General features: G+C 44.2%; 3 protein-coding genes across 3 annotated transcripts in view; 2 read left to right on the forward strand and 1 right to left on the reverse strand.

The window, feature by feature from the left end:
- Positions 1–4,059, reverse strand: part of LOC124035413 (TP53-binding protein 1-like) — a 32,082-nt gene extending 28,023 nt beyond the window's left edge. Inside the window, 6 exon segments of the mRNA XM_046348863.1 lie at positions 552–612; positions 996–1,124; positions 1,334–1,401; positions 1,753–1,801; positions 2,417–2,504; positions 3,465–4,059. Coding sequence (XP_046204819.1) covers positions 552–612; positions 996–1,124; positions 1,334–1,401; positions 1,753–1,801; positions 2,417–2,504; positions 3,465–3,647 — 578 coding nt within the window. The 5' untranslated portion in view covers positions 3,648–4,059.
- Positions 4,060–4,126: 67 nt separating this feature from the next.
- Positions 4,127–8,767, forward strand: LOC124035526. The gene is made up of 3 exons (XM_046348986.1): positions 4,127–4,575; positions 4,923–5,704; positions 5,896–8,767. Exons 1-3 carry the CDS (start codon positions 4,458–4,460, stop codon positions 6,745–6,747), a joined length of 1,752 nt encoding a protein of 583 aa, XP_046204942.1. The 5' UTR covers positions 4,127–4,457; the 3' UTR covers positions 6,748–8,767.
- Positions 8,768–17,506: 8,739 nt separating this feature from the next.
- LOC124034999 (electromotor neuron-associated protein 1-like) overlaps positions 17,507–24,958 on the forward strand; it is a 32,691-nt gene continuing 25,239 nt past the window's right edge. The window contains exons 1-2 of the mRNA XM_046348383.1: positions 17,507–17,742; positions 18,977–19,078. Coding sequence (XP_046204339.1) covers positions 17,538–17,742; positions 18,977–19,078 — 307 coding nt within the window. The 5' untranslated portion in view covers positions 17,507–17,537. The remainder of the gene's footprint in view (positions 17,743–18,976; positions 19,079–24,958) is intronic.

Here is a 24,958-nt window from a genome sequence, read left to right on the forward strand (position 1 = left end):
AAGGTGTGCACTTTTCATGTTCAGATTCAGCCCTTCTTATTAAAAAAGGCCCAATGCAGCCGTTTTTATCTCAATATCAAATCATTTCTGGGTAACAATTAAGTATCTTACTGTGAATGTTTTCAATTAAAATGGTCAAAGAAACAAAAATAGCTTTTTAGAAAAAAGCTATTTCCCAGCTAGGACTGTCTGGGAGGGGAAAACTGAAAACTAGCTGTTAATGGTAGAGAGGTTTGGAACTCTTATTGGTCTATTAACTAATTAACCGCCTGGTGATGTCACCAGGCAGGTGAAAACTTCATCCCACCAAAACAGGCAGAATATTCAGGCGGCCTTTTCAAACAACTTACGCTAAAAGGGCATCATCATAATTTTCGCAATTTCGGTATTATTCAAACCAGACAATAATGAAATGTATGTAAAATACAGGAAATCATATTTTGGACTGCACTGGACCTTTAAAGCTCGACTCTCGAGCCCATGTGGTACACGGAGGCTTTATGACTAAATATGATCTTGTAGGTACGCATCCTGGATATGGATATTCTCACCTCTTGGATTTTCTGTCCTGACTGCCTGAAGGCAAGCCCCTGGTTGTGTTCTTCTGTTCACCTAGTGACAACAAAACAATGACAAGTCAACAAAATATGTTTCACTTTGGTCAACATTTCAACTGGGTCCAATTCACTGCAGCAAAACATTTTGCAATGTAAAATAAAAATATGTCTGTGTTCTTATTCTTCATGAACATGTTCAGGGTCATATTCATTAGGCACACTGTAGCAAAACATTTTGCAACAGAAAATGAAATAAAAGCTAATTTCTTACTGGACAAGTTCAGGTAGTTCCTTTCCGTTTTCCTCAGAAGTTCAGTTTGTTGCCTAATGAATACGACCCAGGTAGTACCACCCTGTTTCTCCCCGTTTAAAATGGTTTTCCACCTACTAAACACGACCATGGAGTCAAGAGAAGTAAAGAGAAGTTAGTATTGTTACCTGGCTGGTTGTGTCTCTGGCTGTCTGTCTGGGCAGCAGTAGGGCCCTCCTCCTCCTGACTGTTCCCCACCACGTCACCTGGACCCTGGCTCTCAGAAAGCTCCAGAAAATCTAACTTGAACACTCCCCCTAAAATACACACAACATAAACATGCACAGCTCAAAATCATGAAATGCAATACTGACCTGGTGATGACGAAAAAGTGGCACAGCCTAAACTGGCACAGTTTCTAACAAGAGCATTGATGGAGCATTTCAAAACTTACACAGCTACAGTATATTATCTCAGAGACATGTCTCAGATGGTTATTTCTTTCTCTGTTAAAAACTGCTCATACCTTCAGGCTGGGCGCATTGTGTAGTGGAGTCCGCCCCAGACTCCGTGGCCATGTCTTCTGTAGCACACCTGATGGTTTCAGGGATCAAGAGTGTCAATGTAAAGCAGACTATTGCTGAATTCCAAACCGACCCATAGCCTGCCCCCTACAACCTAGCTACCTCTGTAGATTGGAGGTGATTGGAAAGATATAAGCGTAATAGAGTCATCTTGCCTTCTGATTGGTTAGGTGGAAATGTCACCATATTGCGTCCACCTATCCAATCCTCTCAGATCTACAGTAGTGTCTAGGTAGTAGACAGGGGCCAGGGTCCATTTGGAATGCAGCATACTTCTCAAACATCTCAGCTGGCTGTCTCAATGATCTTACAAACACTTCAATTCACTGCATCTTGGTGACAATGTTATCCTAGTACCTACCTCCTTGTATTGGAGCAAACTTCTAGGACTTGACTTTCCTCCTGGTTGACTAAAGAAAATACATTCAATAGGTTTAAGACAGAATACAATGTCTGCTATGGGGAGACAAATGCTATCAACTGCTTTCAATGTTACCAGCGCTATCAATAGGCTATATGATTGTTATTACTCTGATAATGGCTGCAATGGTTGAAACCAGAGTTTACATTTCACACTTAATATTTTCTGTGCCCTTAACTTAGCAGCCTGGACTTTTAGTGTTTCTGAGGGTATATTAGTTTGCTATAGGAGTGACCAACACCCCATTAAATGTTCCAAATCTATGTAAGCGGCAGGGTTCGAACACGAGTTTCCTGCACACCATAAGAGTGCATTATCCCACTAAAAAACCCAATGCAACTCTTCAGGTCCCAGGCAAGGATACTCATCACAGCAGTCACATACAGAGAACCACAGCTTCAAATGGTGAGGTGTCATATGTATCAAACGTATCAGAGTAGGAGTGCTGATTTAGGATCAGTTTGGCCTTTTAGATCCCAGTGAATATGATTACATGGAGAGGGGGAACTGATCCTAGAACAGCACTCGTTCTCTGAGATGCCTTATACATACGGCCCCAGGTATCCAATCTCTGTCCTTTGTGGTCAAAGTTTGAGAGACCAACCTGGCCCGTTGTGATTGTTGTTCTGGACCCTCTCTGATTGGCTGTCTGTCTCGGAGTATCGGTTTCCTGCCGGAGAGGACATCAGCTCCTGGGGAGAGAGAAGGCTGGATTCAGTGGCCCTGTTCATATTAGAACAACAGGCATCACTCCTTCCCATGAAGTAGGACAAGTACTGATCTGACATGACTGGATTATTTGATGAAAACCCTGCTGTCATCTATCCAATTGTGTCAGTATTGACTCCATGGCAGGTAGGATGGAGGGATGCATCTTAAATGGATTCAAATTGAGCCATGTGATATTTTTTGCTTTTGACAACTGACTTGAGATCTGTTATCCCCACACTTCTAACATGAATGAATAGGAGCTTCACAACAAAACCAGTCCTAGATCAGTTGTAAAGACTTATAGAGGTAAGTAATGTCATGTCACAACCTAAGTTGATATGCCCCAAAGTTCCATTGAGGTCATCGGACAACAAACTAAGGTAGCAGGAGGAACTTCGTCTTGGTGAGTCTATTTCTGCTCTCTTGCTTGACAATGGAGTGGGCAAAAACACAAACTGATCTGGTACCAGGCTAGGAGGAACTGACAAAAACAATACCCCTATTGTCTCCCCTCCCTGTATGACTGAAAAGCATATTACCGCCTCTCAAAAAGATCTCTAGACCTTTATGTTATAGGATGCAACGTTAGCGTACTTGCCCTCCGAGTCGCTGGTTCAAGCCCTGCTCTGGCTGGCTGTCCTCGGGGGCTACTCTCTCGATACCCACGCTGCAGTCAGAAATGACCATTATGGATACATCAAGTGACATTGGTGCAAGTAGGGCAAAGTAATTCTACATATGGGAAACCTCCCAAGCCCCCAGTCATATATATCCTAGAGATATTTTAATCTAACGTTATGGCTCTCTCTCTTCATCTACGGTACTACTCCTGCCAGTAGACATGGATCATTTTGGCACAGGAGGTTCACTGTAACCACAGTTGCTGGTTCAAGCCCATCTTCACTCGTTACCTCCCGCTGTCTCTACACCGTGCTACTCACCAGTACAGGGCTATGGGAGGTGGCAGGCTGCAGGCTGGACAAGCGGCGGGCGAGCAAGGCGCGGTAGCTACTGTCCGGGTCGTCCTCCAGTGCCGCACTGTCGGGCTGGGAGTCCTCCACGATCAGGCACGGGTTCTCTGCATGGGGCAGACTCGAATCCAGGTCACTTCCGCTAGGATCCATCGGGTTATGGCATGCAAGGACAGCAGGTAGCGTAGCTGCTGCGCCAAAACAAAGAGCGAATGCAGATATTATAGGAAAAACTGCCCGAGTGTTAGGTAAACATGATCAATATAATACAACTGAATCGATCCGTCTGGTGCCATGGACTTGCAGTCCTCTTTCCGATAAATAGCTAGTTAGAAGACCATAACAGAATTTGCTAGTCTAACAAGCTAGCTACCGATAACGAGTTAGCCTAGCTACGTTTAGGAAGTGAGAGCACAGCACATGACTGAGAGCAAAACGTTGAGCACACTAGTTAGTCCATAAAAAAACAGCCATGTATAATATTTATTCACTTAGCTAGCTAGTCTGCTAAAAATTACGAATTACGATTGCAACCACAATTTGAGCTGGTGTCCTTTTGGCATAGCTAGTTACCTTGGTGGTCCAACAACTAGCCCAATCATTTCATTAGCCCATCCCCCTTTCGCCGTAAAACTACACAGAAGGATGGTTATGATTGATCTGGGACGCTTCTGGCTCTGTCGTCATAACAGTTTGAAGACGCGGTTTGAGAAGCTTGCTGAGTAAAACATAAAACAGCAAAACTACTAGCGTCATACTCTACAGCTAGCTATATTTCACGAAATCCTAACATTTGTAAACAAGGCTGTTCTGGCAGCAAAACTTCGAAATCGGAAACCCGCAAACGCATTGACAGGCGAAATATTTGGCATAAACAGACGACAGCTTAGCTAACTATCTAATACTAGTTAGTTAACGTCGTTCATCAGAATTGAACACCTAGCTACGGACCTTCACAATGCAATGTTGTGTTTGGGGGTGCAAGGCCCAATATCGGAAAGGAGGAGGGTTAGGGTTTTTCCGATTCCCTACTGGAGAGAACGAAATTGCTCAAAGTTAAAGGAAAACTTGGATAAAAATGGTAATGATTGAAAACCCCGAACCAGATCTGCCTTCCCGTTTGGGTGGTAAATTGGTACTCCAAATGGGAAACGACTGGCACCCTACTACCTCCTCTCGCATTTGTGGGAGGCACTTTGTTTTAAGTATGTTGATGGGCAGTTCGTAGCCAATTTGATGCATTCCCTATGACAGTGGTTGGCTTCCCGACAAAGAGCTAGCAAGCTACAGAGTTTTCATGAAGGAAGTGATGTACCGTAAACTGTCAGACAGTTCACACAGGCAACTGCATAGAACACCACATTTCCAGTGCAATAATTTAAGTGTCTGTCTGAAGAGACTGATGTCTAATTTGAGTTCATATTTCAGAAAAACCAAACCTACATCCGGACCACCCTGACTTTGCCCCATCCCTCTTCCTTCGCCCAGAGGACGATGCCTTGAGTCCGAACACAGCTCAGACAGAAGGGAAAGGAAACCTGCAGAGCTATGACAGGGCAGTGAAGAAGAAGAAGTGCCTTGACCTTAGTGAGGTTGGAGGTGCTGACCTGAGGGACAGTTATGCTGACACCATAGAAGAAACTGAAGAGCAGGACCTGGGCACCTGTGTATCGTGTGAGGTCCTGAGGAAGTCCTTAAATTATCTGCAGTCCAGGCATGATGCTCTGCAAGTCGAAGCTGTCAATCTCAGGGCGGAGAGAGACTTTTACAAAGATAACACATCTCAATCCTCTCTCTTTGTTGACACCTTTACGGACAGAGACAATCAAATGCATACCGTGAGAGAAGTGCCAAGCATGGCTAAACCAAATGGTATGAACCAACAATGTACTGGGATGGTTGAGGAGCCATGTCTTATGGAGGTTGAGGGGTCATGTTCTGTGAAGGTTGAGGAGCTTTGTCCTGTGAAGTTTGAGGGGGACTATGATCAAGTGTTGATTAAGGAAGAGGAACAACAGGTCCAAATAGAACTTTGTAGCCCGTTGGCTAGTCAGGACAAAGTGACCCATGTCTCCCAGGATAAACCTACCCAGCATAGCAACATTATGAAGGTCACCAGGCGACCATGTCTGTTAGCTCAGCATAAACCCATCCAGATAGTCAACACAATGTCACTCACCGGGGTGGTAGCCCCCAGACCCCCAAGTCAGGTAACCAAGGGTCCTTCTGTAGCTCAGTTGGTAGAGCATGGCGCTTGTAACGCCAGGGTAGTGGGTTCGATCCCCGGGACCACCCATACGTAGAATGTATGCACACATGACTGTAAGTCGCTTTGGATAAAAGCGTCTGCTAAATGGCATATATTATTATTTATATATTATATAAACCCATCCCAAGTCAGGTAACCAAGGATAAACCCATCCAGCTTGCCAAAACCAACGACCAATATTTTGTGAAGGGTGAGGTGGACTATGATCAAATGTCGATTAAGGAAGCAGAGCAACAGGTCCAAATAGAAATCTGTAGCCCCTTGGCTAGTCAAGACAAAGTGACCAATGTCTCTCGCAGGTTGCTAATTCATGTCCCCAAGGATAAAACTATCCAGCTTGCCAAAGCCGTAGTAGAAAGCCACCTAATGACGAACCATCTGCCTGGCAGCCAAACCACTGCTGAGCCTTTGCAGAAGACTCCTCTGTCAGCTCAAAGGACACCTGTTGCAGGCAAACAAATTCAGAGAAGCATAACACACACAGAGAGGGATGAGTTGCTTTGGCTGGGCTACATGAAGTGGAATGTGCGTCTTCCTGCAAGCACAATTAGAACCGCACACAAGTTTCAGACGCCTAGGGCAACAGTGCAATACCTTCTACACGCGGTCTTCTCCCAATGTGAACTCGCCACCAGCAATCTCAAGGGCATCCCTGCACTGGGCCTTAACAAACTGGACCCGGACAAACTTTCTGCCATAAGACAGTTTGTCACCACCAAGTTTCGCCGTTTAGACATGCGTCAATGTGGTAAAGACTGGGTCAAGTGCCGGCGCCAGATAACCAGCATGCTCAGGAACATTCGGAAGGAGGACAGGAAGACGAGGGGGCTCTCAGGAAACCTTTTTATGAGAGAGAAGGTGTTAACGGATCAGAGTTTACCCAGTCAGCCATCGCCTCCCTCATTCCCCTCGTTCTCCCAACAGCACACAGCTGCCTTCTACAACCCAACAGAAGAAGAAGAGATCCTCTGTCTGGAGAGTTAGGTTACACAATATCTGTAATGATGTTTGCATTTTCTTGTAATAAACAGTTTGTTGGGAGTAAAAAATATAATATGACTGACAATGTATATCGGCTACATGTGGTAGAGTGGAGCTTTGAAGGAGTGATGTGTGGATACTGGGTTAGGTTAGGGTTAGTCACAGGCTGTGTTCAATAGCAGTTGTATAGATGGGGTGAGCTGCCCCCAGAATATAAAGTGCTTGAGACTGGTAAACAACCTAAATGCAATCCATCATTATAACATGGCACTCCAATCAGACCTGTCGGTGGCTATGAAATGGCCTCTTTTTCCTCATCTCCTTCCTGCTGGCTCTCCCCATTATGAGCACGTTAGAAGTGAATTCCTGCTGGCTCTCCCCATTATGAGCACATTAGAAGTGAATTCCTGCTGGCTCTCCCAATTATGAGCACATTAGAAGTGAATTCCTGCTGGCTCTCCCCATTATGAGCACATTAGAAGTGAATTCCTGCTGGCTCTCCCCATTATGAGCACGTTAGAAGTGAATTCCTGCTGGCTCTCCCCATTATGAGCACGTTAGAAGTGAATTCCTGCTGGCTCTCCCCATTATGAGCACGTTAGAAGTGAATTCCTGCTGGCTCTCCCCATTATGAGCACATTAGAAGTGAATTCCTGCTGGCTCTCCCCATTATGAGCACATTAGAAGTGAATTCCTGCTGGCTCTCCCCATTATGAACATGTTAGAAGTGAATTCCTGCTGGCTCTCCCCATTATGAGCACATTAGAAGTGAATTCCTGCTGGCTCTCCCCATTATGAGCATGTTAGAAGTGAATTCCTGCTGGCTCTCCCCATTATGAGCACATTAGAAGTGAATTCCTGCTGGCTCTCCCCATTATGAGCACATTAGAAGTGAATTCCTGCTGGCTCTCCCCATTATGAGCATGTTAGAAGTGAATTCCTGCTGGCTCTCCCCATTATGAGCACATTAGAAGTGAATTCCTGCTGGCTCCCCCCATTATGAGCACGTTAGAAGTGAATTCCTGCTGGCTCTCCCCATTATGAGCACGTTAGAAGTGAATTCCTGCTGGCTCTCCCCATTATGAGCATGTTAGAAGTGAATTCCTGCTGGCTCTCCACATTATGAGCATGTTAGAAGTGAAACCAAAGGTGGATAGTCTTTCCATAAGGGAGCTGAGTGAAATAACTCATACACACATTTTGAGCATAATATACTAGGTATATATAATCTGTACATAGATTAATTATTTTATTTCAAGTTATTTTAACAGGATTCCTGTATGCCTGGAGTTCATTCACTCAGCCAGTTTTTTAGGGTAAAGGTTTCCAACGTTTGCAGCTGGTGGCACCGTGGAAGCCCTGGCTATGTAAACAAAATCAATGTGGGGATTGCTGTGTCGTCTAACATGGACTTCTTTTCATTTAATTTCATGACATAGGTGAACTATCTGTTTAATCAAACCAGTCCCATGGATACTCAGGACTACTTTAACCACCCTCTGTTTCTATGGTGACGCCACAATCTGTTCCTCACAAAAGTAGGGCGGCATTAGAAAATATTTCACATGCATCAGGACCCAGGGCATTTAGCATTTATCTCTAACCAAGTATGTAATCAGCATGCAGTTGCTTACCTATGTGTGACTAATGAAATCAATTGGATCAGATGTAGGATGGTACATTACGGTTACTGATAGTTTCCACGATATAATCTACTATCATCTACCCAGACATGTGCTGTGTCTGAAATGGCCAGGGAATAGGGTGCCATTTAAAATGCTGCTATAGGCACATTTGTATCTCATTCTAAGATAGGCCACAGAAAAGGGCTTGATGTTTGAATGTAGGAAAACGCTTTATGCAAATTCCCACATCCTCAGGGAATTGACTCTGAAACGTCTCACTTATTTTTTGTCAGAGGACACCAAGTCCATTAGTGATGCTATGGCAACTATTGAAATAAGTATTTATAACAAGGTCTTTAGTCTTTACATCTTAACACAGAGAACCTTGAGTCTAGTTGACCCACTGGCACTCTGAGTCTTCATAAACTACCTCAGCTGAGAAAGAACAGCATATGATCGTTCCTTAGTGTAGCATGGGAATGAATAGCTTAGGCTGAGATAGTTTATTCAAATGATTAGATTTGTTTAAACGTGTATCTACACGCAGCACAGAAAGGTTATTTGAGCCAGTACAACTCAATAGCAATCACAAGTAGGCTATATTTGGCACATTAATGAGGCACCCATAATACACTCCTACCCTGCAATGAAGATGACACATTTTGGGTTGTCCTTGGACAGCATGCAACCTCATGAGCTGATATTCTTTATAGCCTAATTTCGTTGATAAACACTATATAATATATGCATAAAATGTTTAATCAAAATGTTTAAAATAAGCTAGCCTATACATAAATATGATTGAACTATTTATATTTTTAAAAAATATTTAAAAAACGGAACAATAGCATTAGATCGTGCATACTTTTCTTCAAGCCCAACCCTAAACACAGCACCACTGATATGGAAATCATATGGCTATAGGCGACACATACGTACACGGTGCGGTGCATCGTGTTGGCGCGTCATATCGCCAAGCTGACCAGTTGAGTTGGAACCGAAAATATGAAATGCGCAGCAGCTGGAGAACGAAAATCCAAACGCAAGACACTATTCTGAACCTGTCCTTGAACACGAACCAGTGACATTGATGCTCAAATAGGCCTATATGATGACACGTTTCCCTCCAAAATGTATTAGGCGCTAGAAAGTACAAACTATTGCTTTACCTGAAAAGTTGATTTCCTCTTTTGCAAGCAGAATGTATGAGATTTGTATTGCCCCCTTTGCAGCAATAACGATGCGCGTCGACTGCGTTCACATCTCTCTCTCTCTCGCCCCCCCCCCCTCTTTTCCAGGAAGACAGGGTGTGGATACAGACACTACCACTTAAAGATGCAATGGCATTTTTAACATGTTGGCATAATTAGTGCATGTAGGTGCTGAGGTGCGCACACTCTTAGAAAAAAGGTGCCATCTAGAACTTAAAAGGGGTATTCGACTGTCCCCATAGGAAAACACTTTGAATAACCCTTTTTGGTTCTAGGTATAACCCTTTGGGGTTCAATCTAGAACCATTCCCACAGAGGGTTCTACCTGGAACAAAAAAGGGTTCTCCTATGTGGCCAGCCGAAGACCCCTTTTGGAACTTTGTTTCTTCTAAAAGTGCAGGATGACACGTGTGTTATTTATTGTGGGACTGGGATTACTTTTAATAAATCTAAAATGTTGATCATGTAATTATGTTAGGCTATATTGTCATCACTTTTGGCAAAGTGAGCATTAACAAAAATGTGCACTAAAATAATACAAGTAGGGTAATGCTGTGGTTGGTTCTATATTGTGGTTGGTTCTATAACTTTTCTGTACTGTCATTAGCTGTATGGTACAGGTTTATGGAATATCTAATCCAGAAGAAAATGTGATGTAGCCTACTGGGATAGCTCAGGTTTGAGAATCCAATTTATTCAATGTATTTAGGCTGTCTGATTCACTGATTTTAGAATTGTAAAATCTAGGGTGCTCAACCAAGGGTACTAGGACCCTGGGGTTACTTGGCATATCCACAGAGGGTACTAGGACCCCTGGGGGCACTTGGCCTATCCACAGGGGTACTTGAGGATCCTCACACAGTTCCAACTCCATCATCAAGTTCGCTGACGACACAACAGTAGTAGGCGTGATTACCAACAACGACGAGACAGCCAACAGGGAGGAGGTAGGCACTCTGACGGTGTGGTGCCAGGTAAACAACCTCTCCCTCAATGTTAGCTGAACAAAGGAGCTGAGTCTGGACTTCGGGAGGAACCAGGCTGGACACGCCCCCATCCTCATCAACGGGTCCGCAGTGGAGACTGTTAATAACTTCAGATTCCTTGGCGTACATATCTCAGAGAAGGTCAAATGCTCTAACCGCATGGGCACCGTGGTGAAGAAGGCACGACAGCAACTCTTCAACCTCAGAATGCTGAAGAAATACGTCCTGTCCCTGAGGATCCTCACAGTGTTCTACATGAGCACCATCGAGAGCATACTGTCGGGCTATATCACAGTCTGGTACGGCAACTCTACCACCGCGGACCGCAAGGCTTTTCAGAGGGTGATACATGTAGCCGACCACACCATTGGATGCACACTGCCTGCCCTACAGGACACCTACAACACCAGGTGTCGCAGAAAGGCTAAGAACATCACCAGCGACCCCAGCCATCCAAGCCATGCCCTGTTCTCCCCTCTTCAATCAATCAGACACGGGCAGTACAGAAGCATCATGACAAGGTGCACCTGTGTAATGATCATACTGTTTAATCAGCTTCTTGATATGCCACACCTGTCAGGTGGATGGATTATCTTGGCAAAGGAGAAATGCTCACTAACAGGGATGTAATCAAATTTGTGCACAACATTTTTGAGAAATAAGCTATTCTTTTTTGTTGCATATGGACAATTTCTGGGATATTTTATTTCAGCTCATGAAACATGGGACCATGTTGCATTTATAATTTTGCTCAGTATATATTCTAAAATGTTGTTATTATAATTTGTATAGTGTTTTTTTCACTTGTTCCCCACACCCCCTCAATGATCATGCTGCTGCTCCCCCTATGGTCATTCCCCACACTCCCTCAATGATCATGCTGCTCCCCCTATGGTCATTCCCCACACTCCCTCAATGATCATGCTGCTCCCCCTATGGTCATTCCCCACACCCCCTCAATGATCATGCTGCTGCTCCCCCTATGGTCATTCCCCACACTCCCTCAATAATCATGCTGCTGCTCTCCCTATGGTCACCCCCCCCAATGATCATGCTGCTCCCCTATGGTCATTCCCCACACCCCTCAATGATCATGCTGCTGCTCCCCCTATGGTCATTCCCCACACTCCCTCAATGATCATGCTGCTGCTCCCCCTATGGTCATTCCCCACACTCCCCTCAATGATCATGCTGCTGCTCCCCTATGGTCATTCCCCACACTCCCTCAATGATCATGCTGCTGCTCCCCTATGGTCATTCCCCACACCCCTCAATGATCATCCTGCTGCTCCCCTATGGTCATTCCCCACACCCCTCAATGATCATGCTGCTGCTCCCCTATGGTCATTCCCCACACCCCTCAATGATCATGCTGCTGCTCCCCTATGGTCATTCCCCACACCCCTCAATGATCATGCTGCTGCTCCCCCTATGGTCATTCCCCACACCCCTCAATGATCATGCTGCTGCTCCCCTATGGTCATTCCCCACACCCCTCAATGATCATGCTGCTGCTCCCCTATGGTCATTCCCCACACCCCTCAATGATCATGCTGCTGCTCCCCTATGGTCATTCCCCACACCCCTCAATGATCATGCTGCTGCTCCCCTATGGTCATTCCCCACACCCCCTCAATGATCATGCTGCTGCTCCCCATTCCCCATCAATGTCATTCCCCATTCCCCACACCCCTCAATGATCATGCTGCTGCTCCCCCTATGGTCATTCCCCACACCCCTCAATGATCATCCTGCTGCTCCCCCTATGGTAATTCCCCACACCCCTCAATGATCATGCTGCTGCTCCCCTATGGTCATTCCCCACACCCCCTCAATGATCATCCTGCTGCTCCCCCTATGGTCATTCCCCACACCCCCAATGATCATACTGCTGCTCCTCTATGGTCATTCCCCACACGCCCTCAATGATCATGCTGCTGCTCTCCCTATGGTCATTCCCCACACCCCCTCAATGATCATGATGCTGCTCCCCCTATGGTCATTCCCCACACCCTCAATGATCATGCTGCTGCTCCCCCTATGGTCATTCCCCACACGCCCTCAATGATCATGCTGCTGCTCCCCCTGTGGTCATTCCCCACACCCCCTCAACAGTCTTTACTCTGCCGCCAACCCATGGACATTTATTTATTCATCACTGCTACAGTTGTTATTATTATATAGTGCTATTTCTATTACTATTGTTGTTGTTTTATTACCATTTTCGTTATTGTATTCCACTTAGTCCTGCATGTTGGAGCTCGAAGCCTAAGATATTCACTGTACCCTGCCATCACACCTGTAACCCTGTACATGTGACTATTAAACACTCTGAATCTGAATCTGTATCATGAGTCCATGGGTCTACTGGTAAAATGCACATGACGGGGTTCTTCAGGGGTACTCCTGGCACAGCAAACATCATTTGGTTGTACAGTAACTGAAAAAGGTTGGGAACCACTGGCCTACTAGCCTCGTACGAACCATCCTGATCTCACAAGCTAAGAGCTTATAAGAGTCTACTGGCCTACGGGACTGTTTTAAAAACATTTAAACTTGTCACACTAATATGTTGGTTTTGGTCTGTGCTTTAACTGTGTAAAAAAGCGTCTGCTAAATGGCATATATTATTATTATTATTACAACCTAAACCACATTCTGAAATATCCTGCATACCAATCAACATTGTAACAGTCATTTACTTCATTTAGAGAAATTATGTAAGAAAATGAACATTAATATTTTAATTTACTGTACTGATTTGTCTATTAGTAAACCAATGGACTTAATATTACACTTATTCTTCAGAAATCTTTTTAAAGCAATCAATCCAAAAGGGTTCTCATTTAGTCCTACAGAGGGCAGTAGATACTCTTGTTCTCAAGCACAGCAGGTTCAGTTTTAGAGGATCTTTGGCTCAGTCCTGTTTCAGTGTGAGATCAATAGGAGTGCTGACTCATTGAGGGCTGTAACACTGGCAGTATGTGTCCCAAATAGAAACCTATTTCCTACATAGTGCACTACTTTTCACCAGGGCCCATAGGGCTCTGGTTAAAAGTAGTACACTAAATAGGGAATAGGGTACCATTTGGGACACACACATTGTCCTGCTGAGAGGAGGGAGATTTACTCCAGAGCAGGGACGTGGAGTATTAACAACCCCAGCCATCTCTCACTGCTGCAGGAGACGTCACCATCTGACAGGCACCTCCCAAACACAGCAGCCTTAGAGTAACCTAAAGCACACTGTGGTGTGCTTGGTAGATATATAAGGTGAGAGCATCCATGCACATGTAAATGTGTCGAAGAAGGAAGGCTAGGGTGAATCAAATGCCACCATGTGAAAAGACAGTGAATGGCTATAGGCCCACTGCTTCCTGTTTACTAATTGTTTACAAATATTGCTTTCTTTGTATTTAAATTCTCACTTCACCATCAAAAAACTTTCAAAATACTTCATGTCAAAGTAGGATCAAAAGACACACACACATTTTTAAAATGGTATTGTTGTAATATTGTACATTTGATGTTGTACATTTGTAATGGTGGAGTGGTGAACATGTGTATATTGCACAATGTCTTTTGTGATGTGATGTTTTATTTATGATGTAGACTGTTGTTTTGTTGTGATGTGATGTTTTATTGATGTAGACTGTTGTTTTGTTGTGATGTGATGTTTTATTGATGATGTAGACTATTGTTTTGTTGTGATGTGATGTTTTATTGATGTAGACTGTTGTTTTGTTGTGATGTGATGTTTTATTTATGATGTAGACTGTTGTTTTGTTGTGATGTTTTGTTTTATTTATGATGTAGACTGTTGTTTTGTTGTGATGTTTTATTTATGATGTAGACTTGTTTTGTTGTGATGTTTTATTTATGATGTAGACTGTTGTTTTGTTGTGATGTGTTGTTTTATTTATGATGTAGACTGTTGTTTTGTTGTGATGTGATGTTTTATTTATGATGTAGACTGTTGTTTTGTTGTGATGTTTTATTTATGATGTAGACTGTTGTTTTGTTGTGATGTTTTATTTATGATGTAGACTGTTGTTTTGTTGTGATGTTTTATTTATTATGTAGACTGTTTTGATTTGTTGTGATGTGTTGATTTGTTCCTGTTTGGACCTCAGGAAGAGTAGCAGTTGCCTTGGCAACAGCTAATGGAGATACTTATAAAATACTAAATACTAATACAATTTCTTCCCGATTTGCTGTGTCCTTTCAACGCTCAATGTTCAACGATTCATACGTGTATAATACAGTCAGATATTGAACGTCAGATCAGAGACCAATCAAGTGAATGATGAAAAAATGAGACGTCCCTTCATATTCAGATTAGGTCATGTGGTATAGGTTGTCAAACAAAACCTCCATGGGGAGAATGTATTTATAACTCAGCAATTATTTATGTTCTGAGATAGCTGTTCAAATGCTGAGCATGACATCACAAATTGTGTAAATCTTTGTTTTACTCCCCAAATCTCTCCAGTCCTGTCCTCCACCCTCTCTCCTGTTCTTTCTTGGATAATTGCCCAGATTGGTCTGTTTGGTACAGTGCATAGTACTGTCCGGGGAGATTATATGACGTAAAGCTCCTGGTCATATAGCTCCTAAACCACCTATACGCTGTAATTACCAGACATAGAAACTGAACCTATAGTACAATATCTAGTGTCAACTATAAGGGTCAAAGTCAAACAGTGATTTTGGTTTTTCAATTATAATTTCAAAATGGCCTTAAAATGACAATCAAACAGATCGAAATCTGAAATAAATGTTCATATTCTGGCGCTGAATTTCATCTCTACCTGAATGTTTCTGTCATGGGGTGACTATATGAGTTACATAGGCCTGCTATGAGGACAAACAACCCTTTTAATTCATTGTCGTCAATCAAAGGTGAAAAGAATGAAGTCTTACTATTCATTTAGTTCTCAGTTTCCAAAGTAAAGGTCAATGTACTTCAACTGTATATGTAGGCTAATATGCATCCTGATTCAAGATCATTTATGTTTACATTTACATTTACATTTAAGTCATTTAGCAGACGCTCTTATCCAGAGCGACTTACAAATTGGTATGTCCCACAACAACGAGTTTCCTGTTATAAAACATGGCAAGTGGAGAACTCAATGAACACTCTCCAATTTTCTGGTAATTTCATGCCAGCTTTTCCCCTCCGTAGCTAATTTGGTTATTTTCCAGCTATTTTAGGAGATAATGAAATACATTAACATTATACAAAAACATATTCTATTCAGCTTTGTCTCTGAGGCCTTTTGTTGTGAACGTCTCTGCACAGATGAAGGGTTATTGTGTTCAGGGAGGGAACAAAGGAGTGTCAGTGTGGAAGCCTACTGGAAACATCTCCTGGTGGTACATCCAGAGACAGGGATATAAATACACCTATTTATTCAAGAGAAACAACTTCAGTTCCTCTAGATCCAGATATATCAAAGACGGTCTTACAGGAACACGTGTTCCCTGAGATATTTGGTGAGTAGGCCTATTAGGAAATTACAGGACTAGTTGTAGTAGGCCTATTAGGAAACTACAGGACTAGTTGTAGTAGGCCTATTAGGAAATTACAGGACTAGTTGTAGTAAGCCTATTAGGAAATTACAGGACTAGTTGTAGTAGACCTATTAGGAAACTACAGGACTAGTTGTAGTAGGCCTATTAGGAAATTACAGGACTAGTTGTAGTAGACCTATTAGGAAACTACAGGACTAGTTGTAGTAGGCCTATTAGGAAATTACAGGACTAGTTGTAGTAGGCCTATTAGGAAACTACAGGACTAGTTGTAGTAGGCCTATTAGGAAACTACAGGACTAGTTGTAGTAGGCCTATTAGGAAACTACAGGACTAGTTGTAGTAGGCCTATTAGGAAATTACAGGACTAGTTGTAGTAGGCCTATTAGGAAACTACAGGACTAGTTGCAGTAAGCCTATTAGGAAATTACATAACTAGTTGTAGTAGGCCTATTAGGAAACTACAGGACTAGTTGTAGTAGACCTATTAGGAAACTACAGGACTAGTTGTAGTAGGCCTATTAGGAAATTACAGGACTAGTTGTAGTAGGCCTACTAGGAAACTACAGGACTAGTTGCAGTAAGCCTATTAGGAAATTACAGGACTAGTTGTAGTAGGCCTATTAGGAAATTACAGGACTAGTTGTAGTAGACCTATTAGGAAATTACAGGACTAGTTGTAGTAAGCCTATTAGGAAACTACAGGACTAGTTGTAGTAGGCCTATTAGGAAACTACAGGACTAGTTGTAGTAGACCTATTAGGAAACTACAGGACTAGTTGTAGTAGACCTATTAGGAAACTACAGGACTAGTTGTAGTAGAAACTACAGCACTAGTTGTAGTAGGCCTAGGAAACTACAGGACTAGTTGTAGTAGGCCTATTAGGAAACTACAGGACTAGTTGTAGTAGGCCTATTAGGAAACTACAGCACTAGTTGTAGTAGGCCTATTGGGAAACTACAGGACTAGTTGTAGTAGGCCTATTTGGAAACTACAGCAATAGTTGTAGTAGGCCTAATGCTGGTGGTTTACAGCTATGCTTATTTGACCCATTTTGTATTTTGGAACTTAACTATGTTAACTAACTTATTGATGTAACAAATGAGGTGGACCATGTGGTATACCACTCATCAACAACATCATCATATTCATCATCATATTCATTATCATCATCATCATCACAACCACTACCTATGCAAGACAGTCGATTCAGATAAACTTGATAAATATTATCATAATCCCCATGTCGGATTTGGCCAATGGCGTGCTGTGACATCAAATAGCCACATAACCCTGCACCAATCAAATCGCGTCCCTCTCACAAGCCACACCCACTGGTCCTCCCCCCAGCCATCCCTCATGCACTGTGCTGCCACCAGATGCAGTTGTCATGGAGATGGAAAAGGACCCAGCTTCCACTCGTCGTGCTGTTGCCATGGAAATCCCCGTGGCAGCAGCATCGCTCTCTGTAGCGCCAGGAGAGCCGGAGGAGCAGCGCAAGCCCGCCCTACCCTTTCACCGTGGACAGCACCATAGGACCAGACCGCCGTTCAACCACGGGAGATTTTATATGCTGATAGTTATTGGAGAAATCTCAACGGACCACCACCTTCAGTCTGCCAAAAACCACATAAAACAGGGTGAGTGGGCTACTTGACTGGGTATTATAAGTCTTTACACATCTTTCTAAACTGTTGAAGTTCAAGATTGCCCACAAAGATTTTGTTTTATGTAAAAATGTAGTTTGTTTAAATGTCAGAGGCTTGACCCCTATGCATTGGCCTGTACTTGCAATATTCAAATGTGCGACAAAAGTCAAACCAAATAGTTTTTTAGAACAAGCTGTGACTTTGTTAGGAATATTGTCATCTAATTCATCCGTTGCAGCGGATCTAAAAGGGAGCAGATGACGCCTACATCTCAAACGTAGGCTGCAGCATGAGTGGGTTGGATTTCACATTGAACAGAGCTGTTTGTTAATGCATAGAGGACACTGCACCAGATGTATAGCCCCCTATATGGCTGAATATAGCAATACGGAACACAACACTATTCTACTGTATGTGATATCCTGAATGGTTTCTGGAATAAAGGGCTGAATTACTCTTTATAGTTTGCAATGGATTATTCTCCATAGTTATTGCAGTTGGCTAGAATAACTAAGAATTTTCAAATGTGCAATCAGTAGGCCCTACTGGGTTATCTGAAACACTGGAATATAGATGAAAGGAAATAATTCCAGACAAAAAAAACATGATGTGAATATGATGATAAATGTTTGTAGAGAAAGTGTGACGGGTCGTTGAATAGAATACGGTTGTGCATGGAGGCAACACACTGGCCAATCAAGACTAAAAACAAACCCTGCCCTGATGTCTCTTCCTGATCCAATAGACACCCTATTAAATAAGAACTGGCATCATTCAGGGAAACAGCTTGCATACTGAGTAGCTCACTGTTTATAGGGGGCGTAATAAGGTTCATCATATAACTGCCAATATTAATAACAATCATCTTCCTACAAGAGGTTATTTCCCAACCCAGTCATTTTCCGATGTTACCGTACATGAGGGGTTATCAGCTCAGTACTCGAAGGCCATGGTGTTTAATGGTTTTTATTCCATGCCTTTGATTCAGCGGTTGATTAAGATGGTGAAAGACAGGTGTGTGCCCTCTCCAGCCTATTAGTAGAAATCTACCAATCAGTGCCAAGGAGAAATAACAACCAGCAGGGTCATGTTCATTTGGTCACGCAATAGAAATCAGACCCTAGACAGGCCCCTCCACTCCAACAGTAATGTGTTTGTTGTATAGTTGTAGAGCATTATGGGTCATGTAGTGCATCATGCTACATTTGTTATTGTGTGTTAACAGGACTGCGGTCGTGGGACATCGATCTGACTCTGTGCGACCTGAACAGAGAGCTACAGCTCTTCGCGACGCGACACTCTGCCCAGTTCTCCTCAGAGGTCAAAGGTCAGTCCTGTTCAGGATCAAAGGTGACAGTTTGGGGTTGCACAACTCACATGGACAAACGGACCTTGCAATAAATTAGCACATTCAAAGGGATCCGTTTGAGGAAGGCGAGGGGCAGAATCACTCATCTTGATCACATAATGAGTCGTTTTTCGGGATGCAAGGGAATTTGTCGATCAGTGATTCTGAGCCGTCTGACTGCAATATAGTCAGTCAATCTCAAACATACATACTAACAAGAGGAGAGGAACTGACGAACAATGTCATCCCATTGTCTTGAGTCTAGTGTTTCTGTGTGTCATGTCTGCTTGGTTTGTGTGTTTACCACATTTTACAGAAAAAGCTGAAAAACAGATGTAAAATGTTCTCATATTTCCTCCTTATGAGCCTAATTGATAAAAAGTTGATACATCAGCCCTGATGCCATCTGGACAGCTTTGCTCTGTTATTACACTAACTAGCTTTTGAAAGGTTTTGCCAGAATAAATATGACGTTTGGTGACAGGAGCCGTTTGAGAGAATTAATGGGTTGCGTCCCAAATAGTACCCTATTCCCTATTTGGTGCACTACTTTTGACCAGAGCCCTGGTTCCTTAAAGGGCTCTAAAGGAAGTCGCACACTCATCTCTACTGCTGTGTTTTTTTTTACCAACACTTCGGCCAAAGAACAGGGTTCTTTCAGAGCTGTAGTTAGTTGCTGCAAGAACTTGCAGGGGCCTTATCATTGACATCCACCTGCCTGTCTGTCTGCGGTTATGACTGCTGAAGGACACATATACACACCTACAGTGCCTAGTGAAAGTCTACACACTCCTTGCACAGTTGTCACATTTTGCTGACTTAAAATTAAATATAAAAAGGAAAAGGAATAATAAAAATTTGTATCTACACAACCTGCTTAACATTTTCAAAGTGTATGCCTTGATTGCGTACAGTTGAAGTCGGAAGTTTACATACACCTTAGCCAAATACATTTAAACCAAGTTTTTCACCATTTCTGACATTTAATCCTAGTAAAAATTCCCTGTCTTAGGTCAGTTAGGATCACACTTTATTTTAAGAATGTGAAATGTCAGAATTATAGTAGAAAGATTTATTTATTTCAGCTTTTATTTCTTTCATCACATTCCCAGTGGGTCAGAAGTTTACATACACTCAATTAGTATTTATTAGCATTGCCTTTAAATTCTTTAACTTGGGTCAAACATTTCAGGTAGCCTTCCACAAGCTTCCCACAATTAGTTTGGTGAATTTTAGCCCAATCCTCCTGACTGAGCTGGTGTAACTGAGTAAGGTTTGTAGGCCTCCTTGCTCGCACACGTTTTTTCAGTTCTGCCCACAGTCATGACTTCTGCTGAAGTCGTCCCTCTCCTTGTTCGGGCAGCGTTTGTCTTCGTCTTACACACCTGGTTTCAATTCCCCAATTACTTGTTCATCATTTAACCCTCTGTTCCCCCATGTCTGTTTGTGAGTAATTGTTTGTATGTAGTACGGTCCGTTAATGTGGGCTCTCTTTATTGTATCGCATTTGTATATTTTGAGTAAAGTAAGTTTATTTACTCATATCTGCTGTCCTGCGACCTAACTCCTCTACACCAGCTACACACAGAACGCATGACAGAATGACTCACCTGGAATGAAGTCAGCAGGAACAGACGCCCTTCCTGTGGCGGTAGAGGAGCGCGTCCAGCATCACGCCACCATGTTGCAACGTCTGGGCACCGCCATGGATCGCGTGCTGCAAACGATGGATTGTTGGGAGAGAGGAGGAGGTCGTCTAGCACCTCCGCCAGCCCCACTACAGCAGGCCCCACTGTCCAGCCCTCCTTCACCCGGTCCCAGCAGGATTCGGCTCACCCTCCCGAGAGAGTATGATGGGACGGCTGCCAGATGCCAAGGGTTTCTAATCCAGCTGGAGCTCTACCTGGCGACCGTCCACCCGGCTCCTTCGGGACGTGAGAGTGTGTCCGCCCTCGTCTCCTGTTTCTCATGCAAAGCCCTGGAATGAGAAATGCCGTATGGAGTGAAGGAGACACAGCATTGGACCATTACGCAGAGTTTTTGACCACCCGCCTGAGGGTTGAGCAGCGTGTGAACGTCTGTTCCACCTGAGGTAGAGGACAAGGAGCGCGCAGGATTTCGCAACGACAGGGACCCGATCGATCACTACCGGTGCAGTCTGCGCGAGGACGTCCGCCGGGAGACACCACCCTCACGTTGGACCAGCTGGTGGACCTGTCCATCCGGCTGGACAACCTGCTGGCTACCCGCGGACGTCCGGATCGGTGCCTGTCAGTTCCATCCCCCAGCACCACCGCTCCGACGCCCATGGAGCTGGGAGGTGCTGCGCTTAGGGAGAACGGAGGAGGGGCCATTCCCTGCACCATCTGTGGACGCAGAGGGCACACTGCTGGTCGGTGCAGGGGGGGGGTTCCTCGGGGAGTCGAGGCAGCAGGGCACTATCGTGTCACCCCAGGTGAGTCGGCACCAGGTTCACCCAGATCCTCCTGTTGCCCTCATGTATGTGTTTATCAAATTTCCTGAGTTTTCCCCACATTCCCAGCATAAGGCGCTCTTCCCAGCATACGGCGCTCGTAGATTCAGGCGCAGCTGGCAATTTTATTGACCGTTCATTTGCCCATAGTTTAGGGATTTCCCTTGTTACTGTGTATTTTCCCTTCCCTGTGCACGCCCTAGATAGTTGACCATTAGGGTCAGGGCTGATTAGGGAGGCCACCGCTCCACTTAGCATGGTTACGCAGGAGGGTCACAAGGAGAGAATCAGTCTCTTCCTTATTGATTCTCCTGCGTTTCCCATGGTGCTGGGCCTATCCTGGTTGGCCTGTCATGATCCCACTATTTCGTGGCACAGGGGGCTCTCAAGGGGTGGTCACGAGAGTGCTCAGGGAGGTGTGTAGGGGTTTCCATTGGTGCGACTACTGTGGAAAGTCCAGACCAGGTCTCCACCGTGCACATCCCCTCAGAATATGCCGATTTGGTTCTTGCTTTCTGTAAGAAGAAGGCGACTCAATTACCACCCCATCGACAGGGAGGATTGTGCGATAAATCTTCTGGTAGACGCAGCACTTCCCAGGAGTCACGTGTATCCTCTGTCATAGGAGGAGACAGCGGCTATGGAAACATATGTCTCCGAATCCCTGGGGCAGGGATACATTCGGCCCTCCACTTCACCTGCCTCCTCGTGTTTCTTTTTTGTGAAGAAGAAGAATGGAGGTCTGCGCCCGTGTATAGACTGTCGAGGTATAAATCAGATCACTGTGAGGTACAGTTACCAGCTGCCTCTCTTCACCAGTGCGATCAAGGCAATGCACGGGGCGCGCTTCTTCACAAAATTGGATCTTAGGAGCGCTTACAATCTGGTGCGTATCCAGGAGGGGAACGAGTGGAAGACGACATTTAGTACCACCTCAGGGCACTATAAGTACCTTGTCATGCCGTACAGGTTGATGAATGCTCCATCAGTCTTCCAGGCCTTTGTTGACAAGATTTTCCGGGACCTGCACGGGCAGGGTGTAGTGGTTGGTGCGCAGGGTTCTTGGTCGACTGTTGGAGCATGACCTGTACGTCAAGGCTGAGAAATGTCTGTTCTTCCAACAGTCAGTCTCCTTCCTAGGGTAGCGCATTTCCATGTCAGGGGTGGAGATGGAGAGTGACTGCATTTCAGCCGTGGGTAATTGGCCGACTCCCACCACGGTAAAGGAAGTGCAGCGGTTTCTAGGGTTTGCCAACTACTACCGGAGATTTATCCAGGGTTTTGGTCAGGTAGCAGCTCCCATTACCTCACTCCTGAAGGGGGGACCGGTGCGACTGCAGTGGTCAGCTGAGGCGGACAGGGATTTTGGTCGTCTGAAGGCTTTGTTTACCGATACTCCCGTATTGGCTCATCCGGACCCCTCTTTGGCATTCATAGTGGAGGTGGACTCGTCTGAGGCTGGTGTTGGAGCCGTGCTGTCTCCGTAGGGAGACCCGGCAAAGGGAGGAGATGGCAGGACTTAGAAAACCGACAAAACAGGTAGAGGACCACCAAAAGCAGCCACTAGAAAACAGGAACGCAGTCTAAACGAAAACAGAGGAACACACTCCTCTACTAAACTAACGTGCGGGAAAAACAGTCCCGTGAAATAAACCTGCTTAACAGGGAAAAACGCAACACAAGCCAACGACAGTAACACAAACAATCCCACACAAAACCTAGCGGGTAGGGTGAGATTAAATACCCCACTGATCAGCCTAATCTAGACACAGGTGAACACAAGATGGACAAAACCAAACGAAAAAGAAAAGGGATTGGTGGCAGCTAGTAGGCCGGCGACGACGACTTCCGAGCGCCGCCCGAACAGGGAGAGGAGCCATCTTCGGTGGAAGTCATGACAATCGTGCACAAAGTAGATGTCCTAACCAACTTTCAAAAACTATAGTTTGTGGTTGAGTGGTTGAAAAACGAGTTTTAATGACTGCAACCTGAGTGTATGTAAACTTCCAACTTCAAATGTATGTCTTCACACCCCAGAGTTATTACTTGGTGGAAGCAACTTTGGCAGCAATTACAACTGTAAATCACTTCTAATGAGATTCTACCAACCCTTAGGGCAACATATATCCATTGTTTTGTCAAAATTGCTCAAGCTCTGTAAGTTTGGTTGGGAGTCAAAATATGGACAGCAATATTCAACCCTGTCTCTGATTTTCAAGGAGATTTAAGTCTTTGGTATTTTAATGTGTTCATTGTCCCACTGAAAAATACAACTCTATCCCAGGGTTAGGTTTTTAGAAGACTGAGGCATGTTTTCTGCACTTTTTACCTTGGCTTTGCTCCTTTACATTTATTTTGATCCTGACAAACCGCATTCCCTGCAGGTGATAAGCATACCCATAACATGATGCTACCCCCAAAATACTTTAAAATACAGAGGGTTGATTAGTTATCAGATTGTGTCGAGTCTGGGCTTCCGGAACAGCCCCACAAGACATGCAGACACAAGGGATGCAGACTAAGAGATGACAATAATAGAGATGTCTGCTGAGACAGCAGAAATCTATATTATTGTAATTTCTTAGTCTGCATCCCAAATAGCACCCTATTCCCTATATAGTGCACTACTTTTGACCAGGGCCCATAGCATTATGTAGGGAATAGGGTGCCATTTGGAATGCTGCCCTGGAATGGAGTCACTATTCTCCAGACAAGAGAAGTCAACATGGAAATGAGCTATAGATGATATGGGGAGTATCGACCAGACTGTGGATCAATGGCTCTAATGTCAAAGTGAACACAATCTTCCCTGGGTGAAGATGAGACTAGGGCCTGTGGTGAGCCAGTGTAGCCGTGGAACTACTCTATGTCTGTGGGTCATCACTATCCGGCCATGCTGGAGAAGAAGGAAGTACAATGCCTTCTATTCACAAATGCAGATTTGATAACCTACCCTAACCCTTAGTCTAGGATTGGCCTTAACCCAAACCCAAACCCTAGAAACCATGCTTGCTTATTATTATTTTGTCCATTCTAGCATGCTTCTCTGGTGACTACCCTGCCTGTTGCTTACAGCAGCAACTGTCAAACCATGAGTTTATGTCATCTCCATCTCCTCATTGGTCATTCTTGTATAAGCAGTCACTGAAATGCTCTTTATTTTTGTGTGTCTATTTCTGATATACATTGATATATCTGATTATTGACGCAGCAGCAGAGTTGAGCATATGTTGTTGCCACTTCCCATGATCCCGTGTGAGAAACTGATCAAAGGAGCCTCTAGATCTCTATATCTCTCTCCATCCACCCACTCATTTCACAAGGGCCAGTGTTCTCATGCTACAGAGGTAGGATCTTAATTTGCTCACTCTTTTGTTGCTGAGAAA

Source organism: Oncorhynchus gorbuscha, linkage group LG05, assembly GCF_021184085.1.
Source record: "Oncorhynchus gorbuscha isolate QuinsamMale2020 ecotype Even-year linkage group LG05, OgorEven_v1.0, whole genome shotgun sequence".
NCBI lineage: Eukaryota > Metazoa > Chordata > Actinopteri > Salmoniformes > Salmonidae > Oncorhynchus > Oncorhynchus gorbuscha.

Excerpts from the sequence above, each read along its gene's own strand:
- LOC124035526 (XM_046348986.1), top strand. The coding sequence starts at position 4,458 with ATGTTGTGTTTGGGGGTGCAAGGCCCAATATCGGAAAGGAGGAGGGTT. Across the intron at positions 4,576-4,922 it reads GGAAAACTTGGATAAAAATG|AAAAACCAAACCTACATCCG; the intron begins GTAATGATTGAA and ends TTCATATTTCAG. Across the intron at positions 5,705-5,895 it reads CCCCCAGACCCCCAAGTCAG|GTAACCAAGGATAAACCCAT; the intron begins GTAACCAAGGGT and ends ATCCCAAGTCAG.